Source organism: Phalacrocorax carbo, chromosome 6 (genome assembly GCF_963921805.1).
Source record: "Phalacrocorax carbo chromosome 6, bPhaCar2.1, whole genome shotgun sequence".
NCBI classification, from domain to species: Eukaryota; Metazoa; Chordata; class Aves; order Suliformes; family Phalacrocoracidae; genus Phalacrocorax; species Phalacrocorax carbo.
In genome coordinates, this window is record NC_087518.1 from 5,769,967 (window position 1) to 5,797,870 (window position 27,904).

General features: G+C 47.1%; 1 protein-coding gene across 12 annotated transcripts in view; it reads left to right on the top strand.

Moving 5' to 3' along the window:
* The window catches only part of FOXP1 (forkhead box P1), a 391,149-nt gene that overhangs the window by 250,912 nt on the left and 112,333 nt on the right, over window positions 1–27,904 (top strand). For 9 of the 12 annotated variants that reach the window (XM_064453468.1, XM_064453467.1, XM_064453470.1 and 6 more), the window contains one exon: window positions 26,023–26,151. The exons of 2 other annotated variants lie outside the window; for them this stretch is intronic. In XM_064453468.1, coding sequence (XP_064309538.1) covers window positions 26,023–26,151 — 129 coding nt within the window. Of the gene's footprint in view, window positions 1–13,521; window positions 13,614–26,022; window positions 26,152–27,904 lie in introns of those variants that run through there. One more of the 12 variants, XM_064453476.1, reaches the window with a different exon arrangement.

Consider the following 27,904-nt stretch of genomic DNA (forward strand, 5'->3'; position numbering starts at 1 on the left):
TGCTGGAGGGCAGCCCATCTGTCTAGGGTGTATCTAGTAAAAATTGAAGATATTTTTCACCACTTTCAAAATCCTTTCACCAATTCCCCAGATTATTGGCAAAATAAGGGTAGTGGCAGATTCCTTGTAATTCTCTTCCCCTTCTGCATCAATTATGTGTCTTTGCGAGGCAGAGCTTTGAGTCAGCTCTCCTTCATTTCTCTCTTCTGGTTGCTCCCAAGGGAGAGAGTCTCTTGGTAATAGGAGCTACATCAGTTCAGAGAAGAATACAGTTTTGTTCCCTTCTCAAATGACATATGACTATCAGACATCTCAGGAGTTCTCTGAGTGGGCACATGAATTGAACCTTTTAGGAGTCTCAGTGATTAATGGCCTGATGGGTAGGAAGCAGACGCTCGTTACAGGTCTCGGGGATCTGCCTGGTGGAATTAAATAGCTGCCATGTTAGCAATGCCCTTTTACCCTTCTGAGCTCTTCTGCGAACATCACCAGCACCGCACGAAAAAGGAAATAAAGTTCGCCACAGGGTGGGTTAGGGGATTTTTTTTACTTTTGTTTTTGTTGCCGGTATGGTGTTGTGTGGTTTTTTTTTTTTAACAGCGCAAGCACAAGAGATGTTTTAATTGGCCCTGGTAGGATTGTTTCTTGCCTTACATGAAACTAATTATGAAGTATCATGGGCACATCGGCATGGCTGCGGTCCTTGTGTCTCAGCCTGGCTTCCGAGGAAAGATCGGTAATGCTGCCGGGGTCTGCGGATAGGGCTGGATCCCAGCGCCGATGTCAAGTGGGGTTTCTTTCCTAATATGGACGGTAGTCCACAAGGAACTGGATGAAGTCCCTCAAACTAATGTCGCCAACAGCTAGTAGAAAGTTTGGCTATACTCTGCTTGGACCAGCCCTGGGTTAGACACCAGAAGGTAAAAGGCTTTTTTGCTCCGTTACTTGACATCGCACGGCCAGGCGTGATGTACCAAAAGCACAAACCCAGGTTGCTGACAGGAGGTGATGCCTGCTCACCAGTTCCCCGTGCAAATAGCTGTACAGTTGTGGCTTTTGCAAGATGAAGCTTTTTTGTTTTACTTTGCCTTGCTTTGTTGTGTTTTTCCCCTAAAGCAAGCTCAGAGCGTGATGGGAGTGGGTGCTGGCACACCCCTCCAAACCCTTTCCCGTTCTAATTATTTGGGACATATGTCTCCCTTTACCTTTGGCCTAATACTGATGAAATGCAGGTGTTTCCACTCACAAAACTTCCACTTGTCCTAATTTTGACAATGTGAAATTTGTGTATGCGGATTGTCATCTGAGCACTCGCTAGTGGATTACACAACCAATGCTTTAACCTGGCAGCGAACGCTAATTCCTGATCAGCAGTAAGTGCTAGGTTTGTTTCTAAGGAAAATATCGTGAAGTAAGGAGGGGTTTTGTTGGTTTGTGGTTTTTTTAAAAGTCTTGATGTTCTGTATTAGACGTAGACTGTTTTTAAACATCAGCATGTGTTCTTTTTCTTTGATGTTTTTCACGAGGAGGATTCTGCCTTCCTCTTCTGCAAAAGTCCCGTGTTCCTCTTATGTTGTTTTATGCTGCTTACTCAAATAAATAGGTATGTGCGTGTAAATTTGAAATGCAACATTCCCCTTCAACACACCACTGAAACATAACAGAACTGATCTTCTTTAGTGATCTCCCGTGCCAGAATGTGCATGTTTTGAAATTAAAATGGATTCTCCTTATCTTCTCATGGCCCCTTTGATCCATTGCCTGTGGGGGTATGGTGGCACTAACGACAGAGGACTGGGAAGCCTCAGCTTTGCATGGCATCATTAGCTCCAGAGCATTAGGGATGGAGGAACGGCGGTGTTCCCCGCATCCAGAGCATTAGGGTTGGAGGAACGGCGGTGTTCCCCGCATCCAGAGCATTAGGGATGGAGGAACGGCGGTGTTCCCCGCATCCAGAGCATTAGGGTTGGAGGAACGGCGGTGTTCCCCGCATCCAGAGCATTAGGGTTGGAGGAACGGCGGTGTTCCCCGCATCCAGAGCATTAGGGATGGAGGAACGGCGGTGTTCCCCGCATCCAGAGCATTAGGGGTGGAGGAACGGCGGTGTTCCCCGCATCCAGAGCATTAGGGGTGGAGGAACGGCGGTGTTCCCCGCATCCAGAGCATTAGGGTTGGAGGAACGGCGGTGTTCCCCACATCCAGAGCATTAGGGGTGGAGGAACGGCGGTGTTCCCCGCATCCAGAGCATTAGGGATGGAGGAACGGCGGTGTTCCCCGCATCCAGAGCATTAGGGATGGAGGAACGGCGGTGTTCCCCGCATCCAGAGCATTAGGGGTGGAGGAACGGCGGTGTTCCCCGCATCCAGAGCATTAGGGATGGAGGAACGGCGGTGTTCCCCGCATCCAGAGCATTAGGGTTGGAGGAACGGCGGTGTTCCCCGCATCCAGAGCATTAGGGGTGGAGGAACGGCGGTGTTCCCCGCATCCAGAGCATTAGGGGTGGAGGAATGGCGGTGTTCCCCGCATCCAGAGCATTAGGGATGGAGGAATGGCGGTGTTCCCCCCATGCCTGGAGAGCATCCTGCTCCCCCCCCTGCGTCCTGCCGCGCTCAGTGCCGGGCGGGATGTCCCCCTGGACGTGCCCTGCGCGCTGGGTGTTTCAGCAATGCTCCTCCCTTGTCCCAGGGACTCCTTCAGTGTCTTGGCAGTGGAAGCTTGCTAGGAGTTTCCTGTAGCAATACCCACTTTCCAGACATCCCTGATCTTTTCCTTCCTCCGGGTAGCACACAGCTCCAAGGACTAAACTTGGAGATTAGACCTGGGTTCATCTGTGCAACCGGCCTGTGCCCGTACCGAGAGTTTGCGTGTTTTTGTTTTTCCCGGCTATTCGTTCAGTCCAAGGTATGTCATTTGTAGCTGGTTGCAACTGGTGAACCGAATAGCTTGAACCTTTCTGCCAGGGCTCTGCATGCAAGTACTGTCAAAACTGTTCTCAGTGATGAGTCAGTTCCTTTTTTTCCTCTTTTTTTTTTTTTTTTTAATGACGAGTATGCAGCTAGTGTGCCCATTAGAGTGTGCAGAGGGATGGCATAGAGATGAGGATACACATGTGTAGTAAGTATCAGATGCTGAAGAGCAGCATTCTTGTTATAAATATAGCTCGGCTGTGTTCCTTCTTACATTTCAATTTTATAATCCGTTCCAGAAGATTTGGACAAAAATACTGTAGTGTAAGAGAGCATTAGTTTCTGGGTTCTTCAAATAATAATTCTTAGTAAGGAAACTAGTAAATAAACCTTTAAAGATGGTCAAGATGACATCTTCCCTAGTTCTAGGAATTGGACTTGGGGTATAGATTTATGAAAGGTAAAATAAAGGACAAGTAGAAGCAGGAGCAGAACTGTATGTTTTACTTTTTTAGTTTATTGCTAAAACGTATGAATTGTCCTTTTTTGTTTGTTTTATTGGTGTGATTATATATGATCTATCTTTACATGTATACTTTTTAGACCTGCTTGGCCCACTGTGATTAAATGTTTGCTTTGAATACGTGTCCAGCGTGTTAACTTTTCACAGTGGAAAGTTGTTGAATTCATTTTTATACAAGAGAGGCAAAAAAAAAAAAAGGGGGGGGGGGGGGGGAAGGAGGTTGTTAAATGCATGGAAACCCTTATTGGCTGAATTATATAACTGAATTCATTCAACATGCTCGGTGTATCTTGTTCTCCTTTCAGTATTGCCACTCTGTTCATCACCCCTTTTAGTGCTTTAGGCATATGGCATGCAGTACATCCAGGGAAGTGTCAACAATATGGCATATGTTATACATACTGATCTTGATACACCGTAGAAAATAATGGGCCTAACTTTAAAAGGCACGGTGCTAAGAATAGAGCGTGCTGCAACATGCAGACAGTGAATCCGCCATGAATGTCATGTTTGAAGACAAAAAGAGCTGTATTTTTCATTACTTTTGTGGCTTGGTTTGTATTTTGGCGTTGCTGCAAATGAAAAATATTACAGTCAGATGAGCGCAGGCTGGATCTTCGCCCGCCTGACGCAGGTACCACGGACTCTGCGGGGACTTGGGGGTCAGCTTGCACCGAGGGTGGCGGGGTCGGGGCGTGCGTGCGTGGGCGAGGGGGAGCTGTGGGACCTGCCCGCCCGGTGCTGCGGCGCCCAGGGGCACCCCTGTGAGCCGAGGTGGGGAGAGGCAGGGGTGTGTGCTCCCGACACCCACTGCGGGAAGAAGGATGGGGACGGAGGATGTCCTCATGCTTTTCCAGGAGTCATTAGAGGGTCGCATTAGCTCACCGCTTAGCTCCGTCGCCGCGCTGTGAATGAGCCTGCACAAGCAGATTGCTACGCTTGCATTAAAACCGCAGTGGTGGAAATGAGTCTTCCCAAAGCCTCTTCCAAAGATCTGCCCATTAGGATCTGACTGCGAGATCAGGGCTCTCATCTGGACTCGGAGCAGTAAAATGAAGATGAAACGCTCTGTTTCTCATTTCTGGATCCTGGACTTCCCCAGCTCCCCATTTCGCAGTGAATCTTTCGTCCCTGGGAACGCTCGTTTTTAAATCAGAAAAAAATTTAAACAGAGGGTCCTTTGAAACGCTCGGCCTGAAAATTGTTCCAGGGAGTCTCACCTTTAAAACAAATGATTCATACCGTCGTATAGGTGTATGTATATGCGTATGTCTGCGTTGCTGTTTATTGTGCTGCGCTGGCCTGGCTCGGAAGCTGTAACATCTGAAGTGCAGAGAAGCAGTGACTGGAGAAAGAAATATCTTCCTTCCAACAAAGACCAAATACTTGTCCGTTATCTCCATGGCCGTTTTAGCCATTCTTGATACTCGCCGAACCGCGCAGATCGCCCCACAGATAAAACAGAACAACAAAATATTTATTTTTAATCTTTGTTGAATGCTGAACGTTTTGTGCATGTTTATGAGGGTTAAACATTAATAGCAGATGTTGTTAATGAATAGAAGGCTTGAGCCAGCTTCTGAGACCTTTTAGTTAGTACATGAATTTTCTGGTTGATGACAATACTTGTAACATGCCTAATTATGAAGTAGTGTTCTAATCAAGCCTTGAATAACTGAAGAATTTCCCCTCCTCTTTTGCGGTTATTTCAGTGGCACACACACAGATCGCTTCACTGCCTGTGCTTATTCTTAGTGATTTTTCTTTTCTTAGAACATTCATTGAGGTTTTTCCCCCCAAGAAACACATTTATGTCAGCGCAGGGACGTGCACGCACACGCACAGGCGGCTACGCGTGCACGGCGCACGCGTCCCCTCCGTCCCGGCCCCACCAGCAGCTGAACTGGTGCCAGCCTCTGAAGTTGTCCCAGTTTGTCGCACTTCCAGGTGAAGTACGTGAAAGTGATTATAGGTAATAAATATCTTTTTTTTTTAACTTATTGCAGAGGCAGTTTTTCCCCTGTTAATGAGGGTAATTTGACTTGGTTGAAGGATTGCAGTTCTTAAGAATTAATGCAGCAATCCAATTCAAAGATTTAAAGAGATCTAAGATTTTTCACAGGTCGTGTGCTAGTGAATGTGCTCCTATCACATAGCAGCTAATGGACTTGAACAACAGTCTGTCATTTACTGTTACCTCAGTGTATAGCAGCTTTGCCCTTGATAGCAAGTATACTTTCCCAGCAGTGCAGGTTATTTAGTAGTGCGGTGTATTTGTAACACTTTTAAGAGATGGTATCCTATTTCTAACAGCCCTAATTACTGGATAAAGCGAGGTTACCTTTCTGACTTTATTAATTACGTGTTTGGATCCTAATCTGCGTGAGCCTAAAGTATTTTATGCTCTAATAGCCGACTCCTCTTTTTTTTTTTTTATTTGTCTCTACGTATACACATATATAAAATAATTTCTGTATTGCATTTTCCCTGTATCAATGCACAAAGGTTAATTACATAAATATGGAAGTGTTAGGCACTAGTCCCCTAATTTTTAGGGATGCATTATTACCTTTTAACAGTGTTTTGGAATGACTTATTTGTAAATGCTGTTGGAAATGCTCTAATTTCTTGATCCTGTTATGTTCCTGGATATTAAAAAACCTATTTTAAGGTAATTAGAAGGACTCTTGTCTGTTTAAATGTGTGTTCTCTAGACAGTGTCACTCTATACTCTGCACACAAGAACCTTTGTTCCTTAATTAGAAAAAGGACTAGAGCTCATTAATTGTGGGTATAAAGTGATGTCTGCTCAAATGGAGAAGCAATAATACAATTTAAATAATGATTGATCCTACATTTGAAGTCTTAGACCATTTCGTACTGATAGTGATAAATAAGCAACATATACCGCAGGTTCCAAAGCACTGTGTTCAGATTTGTATTGAAAGATCTCTTTTTGCAAGGATAAACCTCTGTCGGGCACAATAAATAAAGGATGGTTGGTACGTACACAGTGTCTGCCATTTAGAAAAGCCAGCATTTGTCAACAGTCGCACCATAGTGATAGCCGAGGTACTGGCATTAACTCCACCCCATACTTTAGAAAATGAAATAATTGTGGTAGCTGCACGGTCAAAAGCAGTTTGGATCTTGGCCTTACAGAGCTATTATTGTGATGAAAAGAATATTCTAATTACTGCTCACAAACAGGATGAGTTATAAACCTTTCAGTATTTTGCAGGGGGTTATTTTGGAGGATGGAGACGAGTGTACTTTGTCCTCTGAGTTTTACCCTCGCCCTGCCATTCCCTTGGGACGAGAAGGACACAGCTTGGGGAGCTAAACCCAACACCCTTTACCAAGAGGCTTGTATTTATATGATGGCCACAGAGAAGGGGTTGGCTGAGGTGTGCGTCGCGCATCGCCCGAAGGCAGGGCGAGCTCCCGGCAAAGGCCGTCCCCAAAACTCAGGAGCACGTTGGCGCTGAGCTTGGCGGTCCCGCTGCCAGGGTGGGACGCCGGGGCGGTGTTTTTGTGGGTTTGGAGTTTGGGTCTTTTGCCATCTGAAGCTTTCCAAAAGTCAGGGCTGGGGAGGGCAGGTCGTCGGGATGTGCATCGTTGGAGGGCGATGCTCCCCGGCCTGCGTCTCCATCGCCTCCGCACACCCAGCGGTGCCTGCTCCTCTCCTTGCCCCACCTTGCCTCAAAGACTTCAGAAAGAAAAAACCAGCCTCATTTTTCTAACGCTAATGAAAACACGCATTAACAAGGCAAAGGGTTTCCTACATGAAGAATAGGAAAGTTGGAAGATGGAGTCATTAGGCTTATTTTTCCTGCTAATAGTTTCACGAATCAAAATGGGGAATGCCAGAACGGGGTATATATTTCACTCAAAGCGTAGCGGCGCTGAAAGAACCCCAGAAAATGGGGGGTTTCTTGGTATCCGTCTCTGCTGTATTCCTCTTGGTGGGAAAGAAAAATAGTTTTTAAAAGATAAAAAACCTGTTCTTCAATTGACTATGCAAAAATCTTATTGCAGTATTTATTCCGAACCTGCACACATAATGTTCAGTCAAGGAGAAAACAGCAAAAAACAGTTGTTGATGGACTTAGCAGAGAACTGGATTAAATAAGCATTAGTCTACTGAAGCTGATTACAGGAATATGAAAATGCAGTATCTTAATGGTACATATTTTCATGTGGCAGCTCAGTTGCCTTTCATTTTGCAGCTAATATGTCTATTCTTATGAGTCATTTACTTCTTTAATTACCTTTTGCAGGCAAGGCACCATGGTATATTAATGTGAATGATTTTTACTGCCAGTTTATCATACAATGCCCCAGAAGTTGAAAGGCGTAATTGACTTGGAAGAGCAGCTCATGAAGGAAACAATATTTAGTTGACAGTTTTCCTTGTACTCTCTGTTGACGTTTATGAGTTTACACTATGCTAAAGGAGTAATAAACACAATTTTCTTTCAATAACAGGAAAGAGTCGCTTTTAAAATACATTGTGGAAAACAGATTCGTTCATTTCTAGAAGAATATAAAATAATATGTTTCCAGTGATGAGATGTATATAAGATTGTCAATTGAATTAAACCTCGGAAGGTGCATTTATAACCTGCCTTAGAGCGTTAAAAGATATTAGGGTGCAGATGAATCGAATCAATTTAATGAATATTTAAATTATACACAGATTTGGATAAATCATATTCAGATCTGCGCACTAGATTATTTGGCGGCCTTCTCTTGCCATCAGGTGTGGAAGTTTGACGGGGGAATTCGAGGGACGGAGGCTGTATGTCTGGAGGTGGAAGAACACTCATCCACAAGCTCTTGATAAACCCTGGTTGGGGGATTATTGCCAAAACTTTCTACAACTTTTCTGAAGCCACAGGCTTGAGGAAGGTTTAAAATCGGCTTTGCAATCCGTCAAAGTCCATTTTCTTCTGGAATGCTACTTTTATTGAAATGACCTTGTCAAATCGCAAATTCTTTTTTCTAAGCATCCCCAGGACCGTGCCCAGGTATGATTAATCATCCCATCCCGCTTTAATTAATTTAAAGGCGCAGATGCCCAGGGCGGGAGCGGGAAGCCAGCTGGCGAGGCGAGCGCTTCCCCGCTCGGCTTGCAGAGAGTTAAACTTTTCACAGTTTTCCCCGATTGTTTGCAGTTCAACCCTCTGCAACATAATGAAAGTTTTCTAGCCATCTGTTGTTAAGCTGGCGGTGAGCAAGGCCAGTATATCCAAACAAAGTGCTGGCCTGCTGTAAACTGAACCTGTCAGTTTAGCATAGCTGGGCTGACCTCCCCAGGCGCGGGGCAGCCGGCGGTACCAGGCACTGGCTGCCTGCTCGGCTTCCAGGGGAACTACTTGGGGGGACCGTGTTTACTTTTTCCACTTAGCGTTCCTCCCACAGGCTTGAACTAGTTTATACTAAATCTTTAAATTGACAGCGTTTTGGGTTTGGGTTTGTTTTTTGGTTTTTCCCCCCCCCTATTCTGAACTTCTTTCTCTTTTTTTTGCGGGGTACGCAAACCCCCACCTATTAAAACCCCGTGGTTGCTGGAATTTGAGCTTTGTGGAGGTGATGTGGGGGGACATGGGACGACTCGGTGCATGCATCTGCGCCGGCGAGATTGTCTCTCAGCAGAGAGAGGCATGTTCCCAAGTATCCGGGCTTGCTTTCTAGCTCCTATTGTTCCCTTTGTTCTGTATTATTTAAGATCGGTTACTCATTTGCTTCTGAGGATTGGGAGTAACAGGCAAGGTGGAGCAGAGCAACCAGCGTCTGTTCTCTTCCCGCGAACCACGGTCGCATCCAGAAGAGGCTGGAGCAGCCTTCCTCCTGCTTGTGTCTGCTCCTGCCTGGGGTGGGGGGGGGGGGGGTGGTTTCAGCGTAAGGTACTAGAGAATTTGGAACTTTCTGAGCAGAATTGCAAAGACCAGACTGGAGATGCCCTTTACTTGCGGGGCTGTGGGGTTGGGGGTTGCCTTCCTTTCTCGTTGGTACTAAGTACGCGCTGGTTTGGCCTCCCCTTCTCTGCCTCTGTGCGTTTGTGCTTTTTCCAGCCTTGGTCCTCAGGTTGCCTTCCCTTTTTCCGTCCTATATAAATGCTATATAAATTACTTGTTCCTGTTTCTCTGGGAGGTAATAAATGTCACTTCCCTGGTAATATTCACCCAATGGAAGGGATTTTAGCCGTTTTTAAGATTGGCAGCACAACTCGAAGCGCCTGTGCCAGGAAAGTGAGTATTAGGTATTACCTGTTTTCAGTGTTTGTTTTTTGGACTAGACTTACAGTAAATACCTTCATGCTACTGCTACTGCCAAAATCACTCTTTCTGCTTTATTTTCTCCACTTGTGCTATACCTGCTCACCGGTCTTTGGCCGGTTTCAAGTGTGTTTTACTTACCTCATGATTCTTGGAAAGCAAGCCTGATTCTCAGTGACCCCAAATGCTGGAGTTCTCAGTCAGGAGGAGTTTTGCCTGAGGAAGAGCTGCTGAGTTTGTGCCGTGCGTGAAACCAAGCTGCGCCTTTGAAAAAGCACATCGCAGCCGGTCTGTATCTTCACGGTGTGTAGCAAACGTACTGGAAGCTCTGGAAAAGCAGTGGAAGTCATTAAAAGTCATACTTTGCCATTCTGGAAGACCCCACCAAGGGCTTGTGCTGGTCCCCAGCGGGAGGGTGCGAGTGCCCAGGTGAGGGGATGCAGTGGTTCAGGTTACATCCCCTGCCATGTGTTTTTGGGGCAAAAGGAGTATGGCAGTGGTGAAAAGCACTCAATTTTAAATTAAAATGACTGCACTTTACTAGGAAACTCCATCCAGCTCTAATCTGTTTGTAAGGTGACTGACACATAAAGTGCTTTTTGTTTTAAGGTAGAGGGAAATGCATTCAGGATAGAGTTTCTGGTATAAATGTCAGGTGCAACGCAGTGCATGCTCACTCAAAAAGTCAAGCAGATAACCTTGGCATTTAGGGACATTGCCTTGTATAAAATGAAATTGTATTTTGTTTTTAAAAAGGAGGACTACATTAAGAGGTCACCTATTAGCTGTGTTTTTGCTAGCTGTCTGAAACTCGGCTCTACTGTCTATTAAACTCAAACCACTATGTAAACATTCCTGTGTTGTTCCTGGTCTCTACAATGGCCAAGGGGATCGGGTTTCACCTGCCTGCACATCTTCAAGCAATTAAAGCAATTAGCTTGAAGCCATTTCACATTCAAGGTCTACTGTGACATTCAAGTCCAGAAGAAGTCTAGGGGAAAAGGAAAAAGACGACGATAGAAGGGCCACTGTGCAGCACACGCACACAAATAACCCGTAAGGGGGTTTTTTGGACTTACAGTGACTTCCAAATGCGGTCATGAGGCTTTGCAGCGGGCATGCAAAGTTGCTGCTGTGAAAGGGAAAAGACAAAGAAAAAGCACCTAATGATCCTTTGAATTATACCCAAGTTTTGCCTGTTTTGTACTAGGGAGGGAGGGGGAGGAGAGGGAAGGAGCAGCATGATTTGGAACGATACTGGTGTGAAATAATATGGTGTTGCTCGTATTTACTGACATTTCTCCTGGCATGGAGATGATATTTTTCTTCTCATTTAGGTGGGGATTTATATTTGGTGTTTACATTGTAAAACTGCGCTCATTCTGGCTAATGTATCCGTTACAATGACATTCAGCGTTGAGTTTAGTGATTCCAGCAGTTAAGTCTTGAAAGCTGCTATTTTTTAAAAGGTTGGAGCAGATTAGTGGTGACCTTAAAAGATTAAACTAGTACAGTTTAAAGATAAATAATCAGCCTTTAGCACATTAGATAGCTACATAAGCATGACAGAAGGTGACTTTCTTACAATAGTTTCAGAATCCAGGAAGCATTTTTACATTTGTAACTTGACTAAGGCAGGGAACGGTGTTTTGCAGAAAGCGAGACATAAACTGATTGCACCGCTTCAAATTGGTTAATACAGTTTTAAATCCACAGTTTTCCTGTTCGTTTTATTATGGAGAAGAGGCTAATTTTAAAGGCTATGCCTGCTGCAAAAGAAGATCTTGCTTTGCTGTCCCGGAGGGTGTTCTTAATCAGAAATAACCGCAGGCTAAATTATAATGTGGAATCCTGCTGCCCTTTAACCTAACACTGCTGCTCGTTCGGTGTTTGTTAACAAACAGCTCTAAGTACAAAATTGTTTGAGAATTACTTTTTCATTATATTTGCTGACTTCAATTAGAATAAGACGCTTATTTGGGGAAGAAAAATTAAAAATGTATGGGTTTCTAGAGAAAGTTTCAGCAATTGTTGCCCGGGAAGTGCCGTCTTCGGTGCGTATCTGCGGATTCCGTGGCACACGTAATTCAATTTAAATAAAATCATCTTCTGAACTAATAATTCTGCACCGGTGGGAGAGGCAGAGCTCAAGAGCATCCCAAGACTCAGCCCTTTGAAAGATGCACAAGCTACCTTGGTGGCAGGGGCTGAGGGCAGGGCCCCTCTCGTGCCTTGGGGGGGATGCGATTCCCCTGCTTCCTAACAAAGAGGCGCAGCTTCCCCGTCCCTGTGGTGTTTTGGAGGGCTGGGCTAGACGCAAGTGGCACGGTGTCCTATTTTTATTTCACTTTGAATAACATGTAATTGAAACGTACACTCGGCAAACTAATTGGTGAGTTGAAGGTAAGAACTGCTGAGTTAGTAGAAGATGGCACAAGCCCTCCTCTTTTTTTCCCCCCTCAAGTTTACATGCTGGAGCGGAAACGCTGTGGTACTCAGAAAGGAGGTGATGCCTCTGTAAAGCAAATCTTTCCAATTTTTTTTTTTTTTCCTAGCTTAGTCTTCTGTTTCTATGATCTGCCTTTTGAACTGTTTTTGTGGCTGATCAGTTCCACCTAATATGTCTCTTGATTTCTGCTATTGTAATACTCAGACGACATGCTGTTCTCTTCATTTTTATAAGCTTTAGATGCTCCTGCCTGTCATACTCTGGCGGTTTATCTTCAGCGTCTGGATTTGCTTTCAGACTTGCATGTCTATCAAGCTGCTGTTGCTTTGAATGTGAGATCAAAAGAAGATGAATTCCAGTAAAAAATTTCCTTGTATGAAGAAAAGATTGGGGGCCTATGTAAACATCCCACTGACAGCTCCCAATGAGTTATTTTAGCAGAGCATTAGCACCCGGAATGACAGACAGTCCAAGACTACATGCTAAATAACAAATCGGTCCCTTCAGCGGCAGCAGCACGTTGCCACAACAGCAATACATTTTCTAAAGGAATCCTGTTCCTCTTTTTTTTATTGAATATGGCTGTTCGACTGCTCATCTCTTCACGAGCTGCCTTCGAGTGCCAGCCCCAGTTTACTTTTTCTTGACAATATCTGTGTCATGTCACCAATATGACAGAAGACAGGGCTTTGATAATTGGGTGGGGAGACGGTTAGTTAGTCATCTTGAGTTAAATAGGTAGTTTGTTTTAGGGAGGGGAAGGAGACGGCGAAGAAGGGGAAGCATCTGCCTGAATGCTAAACGCAGGCTTTCGGAGATGCTGGATGCCAGTCCTGCTCCCGAGACAAGTTGCATTTTTTGGGTGGTTGTTTATATTTCAATTCACGCAGTTAGAGAAAATAGCTCTGAAGCCCGGCCAGCCTCGCAAGCCGGCTTTAAGAGCGACTTACAGCACTGTAGAGGGTAGGAGAGTCAAGCTTGGCTGAACTTATGTGCAAATACGAATTTGCCTAGGTGCAGAAGCGAGGTGTACTTTTTGCTGCTCTTTGGTCTAGTTGGGGGCATAATTAGTTCTGCATGGTCCTGCTTATAGACGGGGACCTTAATAACACAGAATTGCTAGATTTTTGCGCCTGGCGTAGCGCTAAACCCAACTTGGAGATTACCTGCGAGCTCCAGCCGATCTCGCCACTTCGGCAAGGGAAGAATTAGGGAAGGAATGCTTTGCGGTTTCTTTGTCATTTAGTAAAAGCAGAGGTTGCTACTGTGGAGGCAGAGACCCGGTGGCTGCCGGCGAAGGGCAGTGCTCCAGCGCCGTCTCCCTCCAGCCTGCGCTCCGGCTGCACGGCACTTCCTGTTTATTCAAACATCTTTTTACCATTCTCCAGCCCCCGCTTCACAGAAACAGCCAGAAACACATCTCCAGCGCGAAGACGGAAATCTGAAGGCAGACAGTAAGAGCTTACTCTGTTAAACTCTTCATTTTCTCTGCGAGCGCTGAGAGAAAAGGAGCGTGCAGGCAGGGCTGAACTTTTAACTTGCTGCCTTGCGCGGGCAGCTTGGCAGCGCAGGAGAGGGGAATTGCTTAGGTTTAAAGCAAAAGAAGCTGGTTCAGGTTGTTTACTGCGGTGTTGACAACGAGGGTGGGTCTTTTGGCACGGCTTCGGAGAACCATGGCGAGGACTAAGTCCTCTTTTGGGGTGCCCGTCGCCTTGCGACGTCCCTCTGGCGCGGGAGCAGCCATGTGTCACCGTCCCCGCTGCTCGCCGGGTGCTGCAGCTTCTCGCACTCGCATAAGTGGCAAAAAAAACAAAAAAATTCAACCCCCCCCCCCAAAAAAAAAAAAAAAAAGGAAACGTGGCCGCTGTTCTGGGCAGCAAAAGAGAGAGGTGCAAGCCCGCCGAGTCGCTTTTTGTTTTCTGCAAATTGTTTGCATCGTGGCTCTGGCACCGCTTGCAAAGCAGCCTCGCTAATATTTGTACCAATTTCATGCTAATAAAAATCAGGCTGCTGAGACAAGCACGGCTATTATCTCATTCATATTACTATTGTTTAGACCTGTGGTACTACAAAAGGAAAGGGAAAGCGTGCTCACGCCGGGTAATGGTTGTTAACTTCTCACGTGAGGGATTTTCTCTGCAGTTTTTCAGTATTAATGATTGTTGTATGAATGGTCTTCAGGGGTTGTTGGAAGATAGCGTAGGTCCTCTGGGTAATCCATGTTGCAACATGTATGCTGGATTTTTCCCTCTCTGTTTAAGTGACTTAAAAAACCTGCTTGACATTTCTCGGTTGTTTCTCCCCCTCCAAATGTCCACTGAAATAGCAGGTAACTTTTTTGAGGTAAGCATTCATGGTGCTTATGTAGTGTAAAACATAAGAGAAAGTGGAAAATATGCTGCCTGCCCTATGGAGAAAACCCATCCTCCTCGAGGCTTTTCCTGCCTCTCTGAGATCCAAATACACTTTAAAATTTAAAACTGTAAACCCCCATCTTCCTAGAGAAGAGAGAGAGAGAGAGAAATCAAGCTGTGTGTTCAGCCAAACCGCAAGTACAACAAACATATTTTTAAAATATATTGCTAGTCTGGCTTTTTAATGTTCAGAAGTTGTTCTACTTTGCAGAAAAAAAAAATGGTGTTTGCAACTGCCTTAAGGACAATTTGTTTAACAGTAGGAGTAATTGCATGGGGAAAATGGAAAGAGTGACTGAAGTTATTTACTCAGATGTTAGTGTAGGTGTGGGGCAGAAAACTCACTGTGGGAACAGTGGGCTGCTTTTCTTGGTATCTTAGTCTATTTGATGACCATCAAATTTCCCAGCTCACTGGTTTTGTTTTTTCTGGATGGCATGTTTGATTATTTATCAGAAGGGAAAGGGAGTAGCTGAAGCAAATAAACATGTGACCGAGCTGTGTTTTGTTTTCCACTCAGAAGGCCATGCCCTTTAACAGATATACAGAAAATAATAAACGTATTGTTTTATGATAAAAGGAAATTATGTGTATAATTTTCTTTAGCAAAGCCATTAACCCCTTGTGTTCAGTGGTCTCCGCCTTCTGGCAGCTTCTTGGGTTTGCAGCTGGGAATTAAAGGCACTTAAAACCCCCTCTTGTGTGGAACATTTCCATGGATTACTGCTTCACCCCTCTGGATTTGCTGAATTTATTACGTAGTCATTTCTGCCTCAGCACACCCCTGGTCCTCTCCCCAGTCCGACTTGGGGTAGGACTGACTAAATGAGAGGCACTTCCAATCTGTAGCAGGGTGCTGACTTCTGAAGGAAACCTTGGAGAGTGCGGCTGGGATCCTCTTGCCGCCGACGTTGGCGTCTGTGCAGCGCGAGGGGTTGCAGCTGTATTTGGTCCGTTACAGACAGTGTCAATTTATGTGATTCTTTTTTAAATGCCAGGTGTCTAGCATGTAGCGTGCAGTATTTCCTTTGTAATACCAGCTTAGGACAATGCTCATTATCTTCCCTGGAAAAAAAAAAAGCCAGCCCAACCCTATAAACTAAATCACTGTCAGGAAGTAAAATACAGGTTTGCCTCATCTCTGGGAAGCATGTTGCATGCTTTAGCTGCTTTTATGGGATTAAAAGAAACAAGTTAAGACTGTCATGCACATGAAAGGAAACCGAGATGTGGTTTGTTTCACATTGTGCAGGTAGGTATAAATTTAATAGACTGACTTGCTTTCAGAATCTCTCTTTGTCTCCCCGAATCGCATGTCAGTTCCAGCGCGTTGATGAGCTCCGCGGTCTGTAATAGCACCTGACTGCTGCTGCCCCGCAGGTGCCGTATCGGCAGGAGGGTCGTCCTCCTCCTCGGGGATGTAGGTTCCCTCTGTGGAACGGCATCAGATCAGAAAAGGGAAAATTTGCCTGACATCTTGAAGTTGCGTTCAAGTATGCGCATCGCTGGTGGATCCGGGGAGGAGGAGGTGGATGCTTCACCCGCCAGCTCCGGGGGGTCAGCGCTCGGTGGGGAGCCCAAATGGGTGGCAGGGGCCGAAGTTGTGGGTTTAGTTTTGAGGGAGGGAAAAAATGGCAGTCAAAATACCAGGGAGAGGAAGGGCTGGCGAAATAAGGACCTGAAACTTAAATGTGATGTGAAGAAGAAAGAGGAAATGAGCGGCTTGGGGCCAGGTGACGTGGGCAGGGGCTGGGCTGGGGGATGTGGCCAGCCACCCGGTGCCTGGCGGCTGCCCCAGGGTCGAGAGGGCTCGGGATGGGCTGGGGGACTGGGTGTGGGGTCAGCGGTGTGGGATGGAGGTGCCCGAGAAGGCAGAGGGGCAGGAGCGGTTGCATGCCGTCGGACACGGGGGTCCTCCAGCCCTGGCTGTAATCCTTGGGCAGAAGCCCGTGAAGGACAGTTAGATGACCTGTCCACGGGGGAAAGTTTCCTCCTAGCCTCCAGTGATTAAAGGTTGTCTCGTGCCCTGAAGCATAAACATTTGTACCCTGATGTATATTTTTATCTTTCCAAAGGTAGCTGTAAATGCTCTCATTACTATCTGTGTAAGTGTCTAATCCTTTCTTTGCGTCTTCCCCATGCTCTCGGCACTGGTGATATCTTGTGACAGTAAGTTCCAGAGAGTAATTATGAGTTGTGTCTTAAGAAAGAAAGAAAAAAAAAATCCCTTTATCGGCTTTAATCTTTTTTTGGTTGTTGTTGCTTCCTGACTTCATTCAGTGTCCCCTTTCTCTTGCATTATGAGAAATGGCAAATAGCGCCAGATGTACCTTCTCAGGCCGAGTCACAATTTGTGTACTTTTATCATCTCCCCTCTTACTCATCTCTTGCTAAACTAAACACTCCCACCCTTATCAATCTTTTCTCATATCTGCCGAGGCCTCTAATCATTTTTGTCGCCTCCATCTGAACCTCGCCTATTTTTGCTTTACCAGAATCTCTTAAAATTAAGTTTTTTAGCAGCTACTCTAAATTAGGTTGTGCCATAGGCTTGAAGTGCAGAGATGTGATTTACGGCATTCGTTTCCCATGTCTTGGGCTGTCCCGATGTTTTGCTTCCTCCGTTCACCCAACAGCAGCGAGCGCCCGATGGTGCGTGGTGAGATGTCCGCAGTCAGGGGCTTTATTTCATTGGCCTCTGAGTGCAAGTTTGTCATACAGGGTTTTGGAAAACAAGCCTGAAGTATGTTCCCTGTTTTGTTGACCACACAGGGAAGCATGCAGGCGGCTTTATGCAATATACTATTTATGTTGTAGCAACAAAAAGGCACTCTTCCTTCTCCCCCCCCCCGCCACTTTATCCCTCTTCTCTATTAAAAAATATGAGAACTTCCCGTGCTTTTGACATCCAAGAACAACGCGGCTCAGCAGTGAATAGTCCTCCAAATATTCAAAGGTCTGGTTCGCTTTTGAATAAACACAGTAGTTCAGAATCTGATCTCGAGCCTGCAGAAACGAGCTGGAAATCCCATAAGATTTTTTTTCATCACTCAGACATAGTTCAGTTCTGGTTCAGTTTGCATGGGGAGCCAAGATTTGTATCCTTTCCCATTTTACCAGGATGTGTTGGCCCATCCCTCCTTTCTTGCTGGTACAGACCGCTACATGCTGTGAATCTTGACATGCCAAAATAAAGAGAGCCATTTTTAATGTTTGGGAACTTTTTGCCAGATGCTTTTTAAATGGCTTTGATGAGTCTTGACTGTGACTCTTTACAAGGGGAGACAGAAGGTGTTTTTACAGTGTAACCGCCTGAGGATTTCGTTTGTGCCTCAAGAACGGGGTTTTTGTAGCCATTGTCACTGTTGTGGCTGCTTCGGGGCTTGCAGATTTCTGGGGTTTGCAGCGCCTGACCTCTTGCCGCCTGCCCCCTTCCATCCCACTTGTGGCTCTGGGTGGTTGAAGAAAACACCTCGACCACCTTTCCCCCCAAGTTGGTGGAATTAATGAATAAATTACAAAATAAAAGTCAGGTGGTTTGGAGGCAAACCCCTGTTGTCCCCCTGCGTGGGGCTGGGTCCCTGCTGCTGCAGAGCCGGGCTAGCAGGCAGGGACCTTGCCGGCCATGGGATGGGCTGTGGGGTGGCAGGGCAGGAGCACTGAGTCTGCTCATCCTCCTGCCGGCACAAGTAGCCTCAGCGCCCACGAAGATCAAGTGTAGCGGCGTGGGGCACCGGCAGCTCCACCCTGTGGGTTTGGAAGAAAGGGTTTCTGTTTCCAGCGCCTTTTTCTGGAGGGGATCTCCTCAACTGATAGCCAGAGGAAAGAAACTAAGCCTGCTGGAAGGAAAATAAAGACTCGTCTTCTTTCCTTATGACTGAACTATTCTAGGAGATGCTTCAGCATGAGGCACGTTGCCAGCTCCCTTGCTCCAAGCCTGCCCCTGCCACATCAGGGACAGGATGTGAGCCGGGGTTTGCACATGTGGACCTCCAGGTCCCTTCTCTTTTTTCAGCACGGGAATCACCTGTTAGTCACTTGGCTAGATCAGTCTGCTGCATCTAAGCAAAGCCTTCAGGGCCAGCTGATCATTTTATTCGAGTAAAAGATTGTTGTTGAAGCTCTCCTCTCTGACGAGCTGGCTGGTAGCCCCTTGGATGGAGCCAGCCTTGCAGAGGAGCTGCAGCGGAGCGAGGCGCTGGGCACAGGCAGCCGGCAGCATCTCCCCGGGCTCACAGCATCCCTCTGCTGCACCTGTGGAGTGGAGTTGGGTTCAGGGTAGACGGAGGAGGATCATTTACTGAAACAAGGAAATAGAGGATGAGATGGGGATGCGGGTGATTTGGATGCAGGGCTGGCGAGGGTGCTGGGCAGCAGGGCTGCTTCACCAGGTTACCTTGGATCCTAGCTGTGTCCCATAGCAGAGCCCTGTGTCTGCCTGTAATTATCGCCAGGCTTCTCCGCCAGGATGCCAGGAGCGGTGTCAGAACTCTTGGCCTGGGCTCGTTCTGATGTGTGGCGCCGAGGGTCAGGATGGTGGGAATGGAGAGGGAGCATGGAGCAGCTCGTTTCCCAGTTCTAGAGGAAGATGAAAGAGCTGGGTACAAATGTCAGAGGGAATAAGTGCTGCAAGAACATCTGCTTCTTCTTTTTGCATCTTCTACATTTTATTCCTCCTCTTCATTTTGGTTCCTTTCCTATTCTCTCTAGTTGGTTCTTCTCACCTCCCCCTGTTCTGTTCCTCCCAGAGGAACAGCACTACCCACTGCTGTCGCTTTGCACTATATTTTTTTTTCCTTTTTGCATACTGCTCCACTCCTCGCCGGTTTCCACACGTTGTGCGGCTCCTCAGCCTGTCGGAGGAGAGCTGCAGCAGGGCTCCCCTCCAATGTGTCTGCCTCCTACCACCGCTCCTCTACATCTGCTGCTCCAGGAGAAGAGGGTGTCGCAGGAGAGGAGATAGAGGAGGCAGGAGTGGGAGAGACATGAAGCAGCTCTGAAGCTCGGGTGCATCCGGGCTTGTGAGCTGCATCTTGCCGCTCTGCTGGGAGCAGCTGTGGAGTGGAGCGGGGTGTGAGGACAGATGGGAGCTGAGAAAGAAGAGAGATTGCTGGCTGAGTCTAAATCCCACCTCGTCCCACCCCGGAGAAACAAAGGTACTTGCCCTGCGAGACTAGATGGAAGCAAGAAACCCTTCTGAGATGAGAGGTGGGCCATGCTTCCACTGGGAGAGGCCCCTTTAGCTGCCGACCGGGCGGTCCCCCAGTGCCTAAAGCCTCTGCGACACGCGGGGAAAATAGATGGTGGGAGGACTGCATGCCTGATGCTGCAAAGCCATGCTTCGTCTAAAACACAGTGGGGAAAGCTTAGCAGCAATCTTAGCTGTGTAAGGATCCAGCTCTGTAATTGCTCGGAGGTCAATACGGAAGGTCTCGCTTCTGGAGTCTGGGACTGGGATTGCATTATGTTTTTCTCCAAGGGTAGATTTTGCCCTTAAAATATTTTCTGTCTCATCTCTCTCTGCTTGTTGTGTTGTGTTTTGCTTTTTAACGACCATAACTGAAATAACGGACAGATGATGATGTTGGCTGGAGAGTGACTTTCCAGATTTACTGCTTGGACACTTCAGATGGCTGCGGGACCATCTCTGATTTCTGGGAACACTTCCTTCCTCCTTTCTCAAGTTGCTTTCCTGATGGGCAGCTTTGTCCACCTGGAAAGGCCCAAAATCCTTAGGAATCTGTAAAAACACATGGGATTTTGTTTTGTGCCCTTCCTGCAACTTCATTGTGCACGCTTCTCCGTTTCGGAGGCAGCCGATTACTGCACAACTGCCCTGGGAATTGGCAGTCAGACAGGACGCCAGCTTCTTTTGCATCCTCGTGTCTGTTGCTCATCTTCCCACCCTGCAACGTACATACCTTTCCATACGTTCCGCAGTTCCCTGGATCAGTCTTTCCATGCCTGATAAGCCTCAGGTGCGGACACGAGCTTCTCCTGGCATTAGAGTCAGGCCCATTATAGCTGTAGGTCTTCATATTTCATTAATAGCTGATTGATATTAATATTGGTTGGAGCAGATGGGAAAGGAGGAGCCTGGGCTTTTTTTCTTCAGTAGAAATAGGCTGATGGAAAAACAGTTGGAGAGTTGCTGCCTTGTTGTACTGGCTGCAGCGGTGGAACAAGTTAGCAAGAGGCTCCATAGGACTGGATCCTGTTACTGTTTTCCTTATGTACTAACACTGTAAGCAAGTATATGGCATTTAAGCAGCATTTCTATTTCTAAAGTTCTACCCTCTTTTTCCAGTGTATTTCCCTTTCCCAGCCCCCTTCCCAAATCAGGAGTTTCCAGCCGCATGAAGCCAGAGGCAGGGCTACATTTTTACCCTTCGAGCAGAACTTGCCCAAAGAGGATGGTGAAACCGAAAGATTGAGCCGCTTGCGTGAAAATGTCGAATTACAACAGTAACTCGGGTGATAACAGTGCCGGATGTTCTGGGCAAACAACAGCTGGGCAAACAAGTCATGTTCTGTCTATCTTGCAATAAAATTGTCTTGGTCATCTCAAATGCATACTTCCCCCCCTCACCACCCCCGCTGGTGCTTAAATAGTTGGGAAACATTAAATGGATGCCACTTCCCTAAACTGAGGAGAGGGATTTTCGGTGGGGCTTCCCACTTACTCTGTGGCATCTTTGAATGAAATAAGCTTGATTCATCTCACAGTGAATGTACTGTTAAAATTTTCCCTGAGTTAGGTGTCACCCAATGTTGGCTCCCAAATATCCCAAGTTTGTGCAGTGCCTGAAGTACAGCGTTTCAGTTGCCTTTTTACTGGTCTCTGTTTTACACCAGAAAATCGCCTTATCTCTGGGTGATTTCCTAATGGATAAGAAAATAGCTTGGGAGTTCATTTACTGTATCTTGTATTCAGGCGTAGCGCCGTGCAGAATCAAGATGATTCGGTTGGTAGTGAGCCTTTTACTGATGTCGTCCTTTCAAATCCCTGTTGATAGCGGCCAAAAGCCATGGCACTCAGAGATGCGCTTGCTAGGGGACGCCTGCCTTTCTCTTCCTTCGGTAAGTGGGGAGGTTTCCTGTTTGTACTCCGGTGCAGAGGAGGACGATTGCCAGTGCTGTGTGATGAGCTGCTGGAGGCCAGGATTGGCATCTGGGTCTGGTTGTCCCAAGCAGCCGTGTCCAGGCTTGCAGCCTCTTGGAGCAGCGCAGATAGGTGGCACGTCACATGGCTGCTGGTAATCACGGGACCAGATCTCTGTGGTTTTGGGGGCTCTTGATGTCTCCACCTGTGATCCCGTGAAGGAGCACACAGCTGCCCGGATGTACAAACGTGAGCTGGTTTACCGCGGCCCCCGGCAATTGTTCACTTGCAGAAGTGCAAGCGCGTGGTGGAGATTTAGAATGTAACTATGGCAGTGGGGAGGAATGTGTGAAAAGAGCTTGGAGATGTCAGAGCACCCGCTCGTGAGGAGAGGGCCACGGTAGCAGAGCTGTTGGCTAGCAGTAAACAGTCCTGGCACCCTTGTTTCAGGACTTGGCAGCAGCAGGAGTTGAACCGAGTCCAGCTTTACTCTCTACTGCCTGTTCAGTAAGTTGAGGACAAGGCAGATGATTAAGGAAATGTGGGGAAACTGCTACAGAAGCTTTTGGAAAGATAAGAGACTTTGGTCTCCATGTCTGACAGTCTGGCACTTCTCACTAGCATTGAATTCACATGCAAATCAAAGGCAACATCTACTCCCACAGGAAGCTTTATTAATGTACAGGCCTGCTTGAGAATCTCCGCGCTGATGAAGGTTGTGGGACTGACTTCACTCTCAGATTAATTTCCTTGTCTATCCCTGCTTGAGCGCTGTGCAGCATCGGCAGCCTCAGCAGGGCTCCCACGCCAGCATCCCGTGGTGGGCTCCACGGAGGAGCAGTTGCTGCGTGGAACCAGAGGAGAGGGTAGAGGTATGGCGCTTGTCGGCTTGGATTAAATGGGCTGCGCCAGCATAATGAGGGCAGGTGCCCACCGGGCTTCAACATCAGCAAATTAATTTCGTGAAGGCGCTCCAAATGGGCTTGAAATACTTAGCATATAAGAGGAAAGAGGGCTGGTGCTTCCCGGACTGAGCTAGCCATCTTTCTTCTACACATCCCCGTTGTGTGTAAGGAGTGCGGTGAGACTTTGAAATGGCAGGGGTAGAGCTCGTTGTGGGGTGGGAGGGAGGAAAGGCTGAGCAGAGAAATGTAGAAAGGCAGAGGGACTTGGGGTCCCTGGGTTCACCGTACCGCCAAGGACGCAGTAGCTACTTGATGCAGATGTTCAGTAAGAACCAGATCTGAGCTATAAACAGCCTTCCACATCTTAAACCCAAGCTCATCTGATGCTTAGCTTTTATTGCTGTCAGTTATTTATAAGCGAAAGAGCAAAATCTTGAGAGAAGAGGGATGGGAAATGCCATTTCAAGCTGCAATCCCCTGAGCTGTCAGCTTGCCGTCATCTCACCCGCACCTGCCCCTCTGTGTTCCTCCCTTTGCTGTTCCTGTCCATCCTGGCTCCTTGTATCTGTGATGCTTCCTCCAGCCAACTCATTCATTACCCTCATTCTTTTTAATCCTTTCCTTCCCCCCACCCGCTCAACCCTCCATGCTGGTCCCTCCCTCTCACCATCGTGGGTCTCACCGGGACTCAGCACCAGCACAAGTGCCAGCCGGGCATGGAGCAGGGTGGTGCAGGTGTCACCCCGAGTGGAGAGCCTGCACAAGGTTGGGTGTGCTGGGATGTGGGTGCTGGGCAGGGGGGACTGGAGCAGGGACAGAGCTCTGGCTTTGCTCCATCAGAGCCTCACCATTGCGAGCCTGGCCCCAAGGGCAGAGACTTTCATCTGCGTGGGGTCAACCGTGCTCAGGGCTCGTGGTGGCAGCGGCCACCTCGCCAAGCTGCACAGAGCTTCGTGGCCAGCTCGAGTAGAAAGCAGGCATTTCTTGTATGGCTACTTGTTCTGGGAATCTTCAAAAATTTCTGGCAGCCAATTTTAGTTGTGCAACCTCTCAGCTGCCAGAACGGATAGAATATGATCATATCACATGAAATGCATGCAGGGTCTGCTATAGCAACTGTATTTCAAAGAGACAACACATATGGTGACTGGTTCTTTTTGGAATAATATCTATAAGTTGATGATGTTTTATTCAAAAAGGCTGTAGCTTGAAAGGTTAGGGATGTTCTGATTGTTTAGTGTATGATTAAAGAAAGGCTTCTGTGGTTTTTTTGGCCTATTGAATCTAATTACTGGGAACTAAAATGATCATTTGATTGCACATTTACCTGGAATTATTCTTCTGCAGAGCCAGTCTTAATAATATATAATAATATGTTGCGCTTGTACTGTATAGCGCTTCTTGTCTGAGCAACTCAGAGTGCTTTACAAGTATTCATTAATTAAATAAGCCATACAACACCCCTGTTAAGTAGGTGAGTATTTGTTGCCCATCCCCTTAAGTCTTGTAGGTTTTATTTCTGCTGCCTCTGCCCACCCTTGAAGATGCTTTAACAGCTAAATAAGCTAATTCAATAAAAATAACATTTTTTTTAACCATACTTAGCACTTTCTGCATAAAGGTTTCCTTTGTTGCGTTGTATTAATTGGTAGGCTGTAGGGTCTTCTGGTTCTTGACGCTGTACCGACGGCGGGGTGGCTGTGTGTGTGGGAGCACAGATGCATCCCCGCCCCGGTAGCGTGTCCCTGCCCGGCAGCTCCTCGCACCCCTCGTGGGGACACGGGCTGTTTTAGAGACCCTGTGGGCGCGCTGAGCTCCGACCGGCTTGAAGTGCAAAACCTCGTTTTACCTTCATCGCACCAAGCTCTGTTGGAAATCGCATCCACCTTTAAAGAGTTTTTCTGATCTGGCGGAGACTTGTTATTAAATTTGAAAGGAGGGCTCGTTGCCAGAGCGCGGTAAGGTCTCTCCTCCCCGCTTGCCCTGGTGTGCTGGCCAGCAGCGGTGGTTCTTCAGCCCCCCTGGGCTGCTGAGCGTCCCTTCGAGAGTAAAAAGATGGGTCTAGGCTGTAAAATAACACGGTTGCGCTGGGGGGTGGCGGATCCGAGTTTGCAGACCTTGGTGTCAAACCTTTCCTGGTGGTTCTGTGCTGAGATGAAACACTTTGCAACTTGGAGAAGCAAGTGAAACCCGAAGCGTATCTGACTCCTTAATTAAATAGGTATTAATTAAATCACTCGGAGAGCATACACAGTAGGAGCGGGGAAAGCTTTTTCCCTCTTTCCGTGTAGGCATCTTGCAAAGGGACTATTTTTTTTGTTTTACATTAATGAAGTCTTCAGCCTTCCTACTTTTCCACCTACACATGTACTGAACGTCTCCAAGGAGACCAAGAAAGCCCGAGTCCGGCGCTGGTGAATCCGCCGGGAGCAGCGGGCTCGGGTCTCGCCAGCGGAGCCTCAGCTGTGCCACAGCCTGTCTTGCAGGGATTGTCCTTGTGGTCCCCTGGCTGGAGGGCCGGGAGGGACCTGGGGCAGGGACTTGCTCCTTGTCCTGTTTTCTCCCATGTTTCAGCTCCTCTTGCTTTCTTTTCTCCACCTGATGGGAGAAATGGGGCCTCGCAGAGGGGCTGGCTCCAGTGCCCAGGGACACTTTTCCCTTACTTTGCATGAAATTTTGCAATAATCCCCCACCATGTGATGCTCTGCTCATGCTTTTGGGATCACATCCCTTGCTCCCCCACCCCCTGAAGTCCCGATGTCCCTTTGCTGCTCTGCCCCTTCCCCTCCAAGTCCCCACTGCTGGTCCGTCACAAGCCCTTAGTGATTTTGGGGGTGCAAGATGCAGCCCCTGCTTTTCATTGCATTCACTGCAGCTCCTCGCAGCTTCCTCAGCCTTTAGCATGGTACCTTGGGGGGCTCGCCATGGCTCTGCCTGCTGCCAGCTCTCCTCTTCCTCACGCCGTAGCCTTCCAGAAACTTCCCTGACTTTCTCTGGTGCTTAGGAGAGCAGACAGTGATATATGACTGCCCTCTTCTGTAAACCAGACCTGACCCACTGGAGCAGAGGAGCATGAAAGCCATTAGCACATGAGCCTGACGGTAGCAAAGAAGGGCATGAGCTGCTCCCGGCGGGGGATAAAAATAACCGTATGGTGCTCACCACCGGGATTCCTGCAGTTCCTCGAGGTTCCCCACAGGAGCTGAACATCAGCTGCTGCTGTTTTTCTCCGTAGCCAAAATGGGAAGTCCTGTGGTGGGATATCGTCCCGTTGCGTGCAAGTGCGGAGTTGGTTTTTTCGTGGAAGCCGCTGCTTTCCTCGGTGGAGGTGCTTCGGGAGTAGAGGGGTGCCCTGTGACCAAGGGGTGCCGTGACCCTGTGCCGTGCCTGTAGCTCCCCACAACCTGCTGTAAACTCAATTTTCAAACCTCTCTCCTCGCAGGCTCTCCAGGTGGCACGGCAGCTTCTACTGCAACAGCAGCAGCAGCAGCAACAGCAGCAGCAGCAGCAGCAGCAACAAGTTAGTGGATTAAAGTCTCCGAAGAGGAATGACAAACAGCCAGCCCTTCAGGTAAGGAGCCTGCGTGCCTCCGTGAGGGGCTGGGGCTGTAAAAGCAGAATAAACGCGTCTTACTTGTGGACACTGGGATGGGGCCTTCAGGAGCTTCCTCCCGGTGAAGCCACAGGGCGGCTGTGGCGTGAGGACCGGTGCTAGGTGCTCTTGAAAATCCCACCCAGGGCGTATTTACAAATCGTGAGAATGTACTTTTATTAGCGTCTGGTAGGGTTGGATCATGACAAAACGGAATAGCTTTTGTTACCGTGTCAGTGTGCATAGGAGATTTGCATTAACATTTCTGTTTGATTGCTGTTCCGTTTGTAGTCTGTGTTCACTCAAACCGTTGATTTGCTGTGTCAAGGATATTAGGAAATACTAGGATATCATATCATCGGTGTGTTTTTTCCCCTTTTATTGTCTGCTGATTTATGGACATCTTCAGAAATAAAATCTAAATATTATCGGGCTTTGTGCTGTTATGAATTCAGAAAGCTAAAACCAATACAGCATTCCCAAACGGAAGATGTACGCACACATATGCAGCTTTGGAGTACATTCTGCTAGTCTTGTGGGATAAATCATGGGAGTTAAAGACAAGACCTATTAGGTCATGTATCACATTTTCCTCTTTTCCCCCCCCCCCCCCCCCTGCTATTCTAGTGTTAGAAATTCCAAGTGGTGGTGGGACCGCTATTATTTTCCTTCAGACGGTTTTCCATAACAAAGCACACGCTCAGGAACTTTCCACTTTAATTCCATCCTCTTGCTCCAAGTAATACTGCTTGTATAAATACTGAGTCAGTCCCTTGCCTTGCCTCGTGTTCACACTCCTCAAACATCTGAGATACTAACATACACTTGCCAGTTTTGGCAAATTATATGTATCTAGTTCTTTATGTATTTCATAAACTGGCACTTCTAGACCCTTGACCACTTTGCTGGTTTGCAGCTGGTTATTGCTTTTATTATTGCTCTCTTTGCAATTGCAGCGTGTCACTGTATTTTTGATAATAAGTTACTGAATACAGCAGTTCAGCTGCAGTCACACAAAGCCCTGTAGCTGGGACATTTATCTTATCTCGCTCTTCTGTATCTGATGCTTCAGCCTCTGTAGCCCCAAATTCTTTCCGGGTTTTTTTTTTTTTTTTTCCTGCTTGTTGTCATAGCACGTTGTCAAACTCATGTCTGTTTTGCTCTTTCTAATTTTTTTTTTTTTAGTTTGATATACTATCACCGTGAGTTCCCTGACAGCATTGCTGCTTCTCTTGCCTTTTATATGTGCTTCAGATTATTTTCCTCCAAAAATACGGATCCTAGACTCTTTAAATATGTAGTAGAATATGGAAGGTAAAGCCAACATCACTAAAGGCCTTGACAGTAAAGTGAGAGGACCCAATCCTGCAGTTCTTACCCAAATGCAGCTGACGGGGGCTTCAAGGGGAGTTTTGCCTGAGCAAGGAATAGCTATTAACTGCAGCCCTTGGCCCAGCGTGGACAACTCCTAGCTTTCGTGTAGTGATTTCATCTTCAAAGCATTTTGCGAATACTAATCTCCAAAACATCCGCAGAAGGAAAGTCTGATAAGTAAGTAGCATTATCCCAGTTCTGGACTGGGAAACTGAGGGAAGCAGGTTAAGTGACTTGCTTAGGATCACAGAGGGAATTGGGTTTAGAGGTAGGATTAAGATTCATGAGTTCCTGGCTCCCACCCCTGCGCTCAGGCTGCTGGACAACACCTTGCACTTTATAGCCGAGCTATTATTCT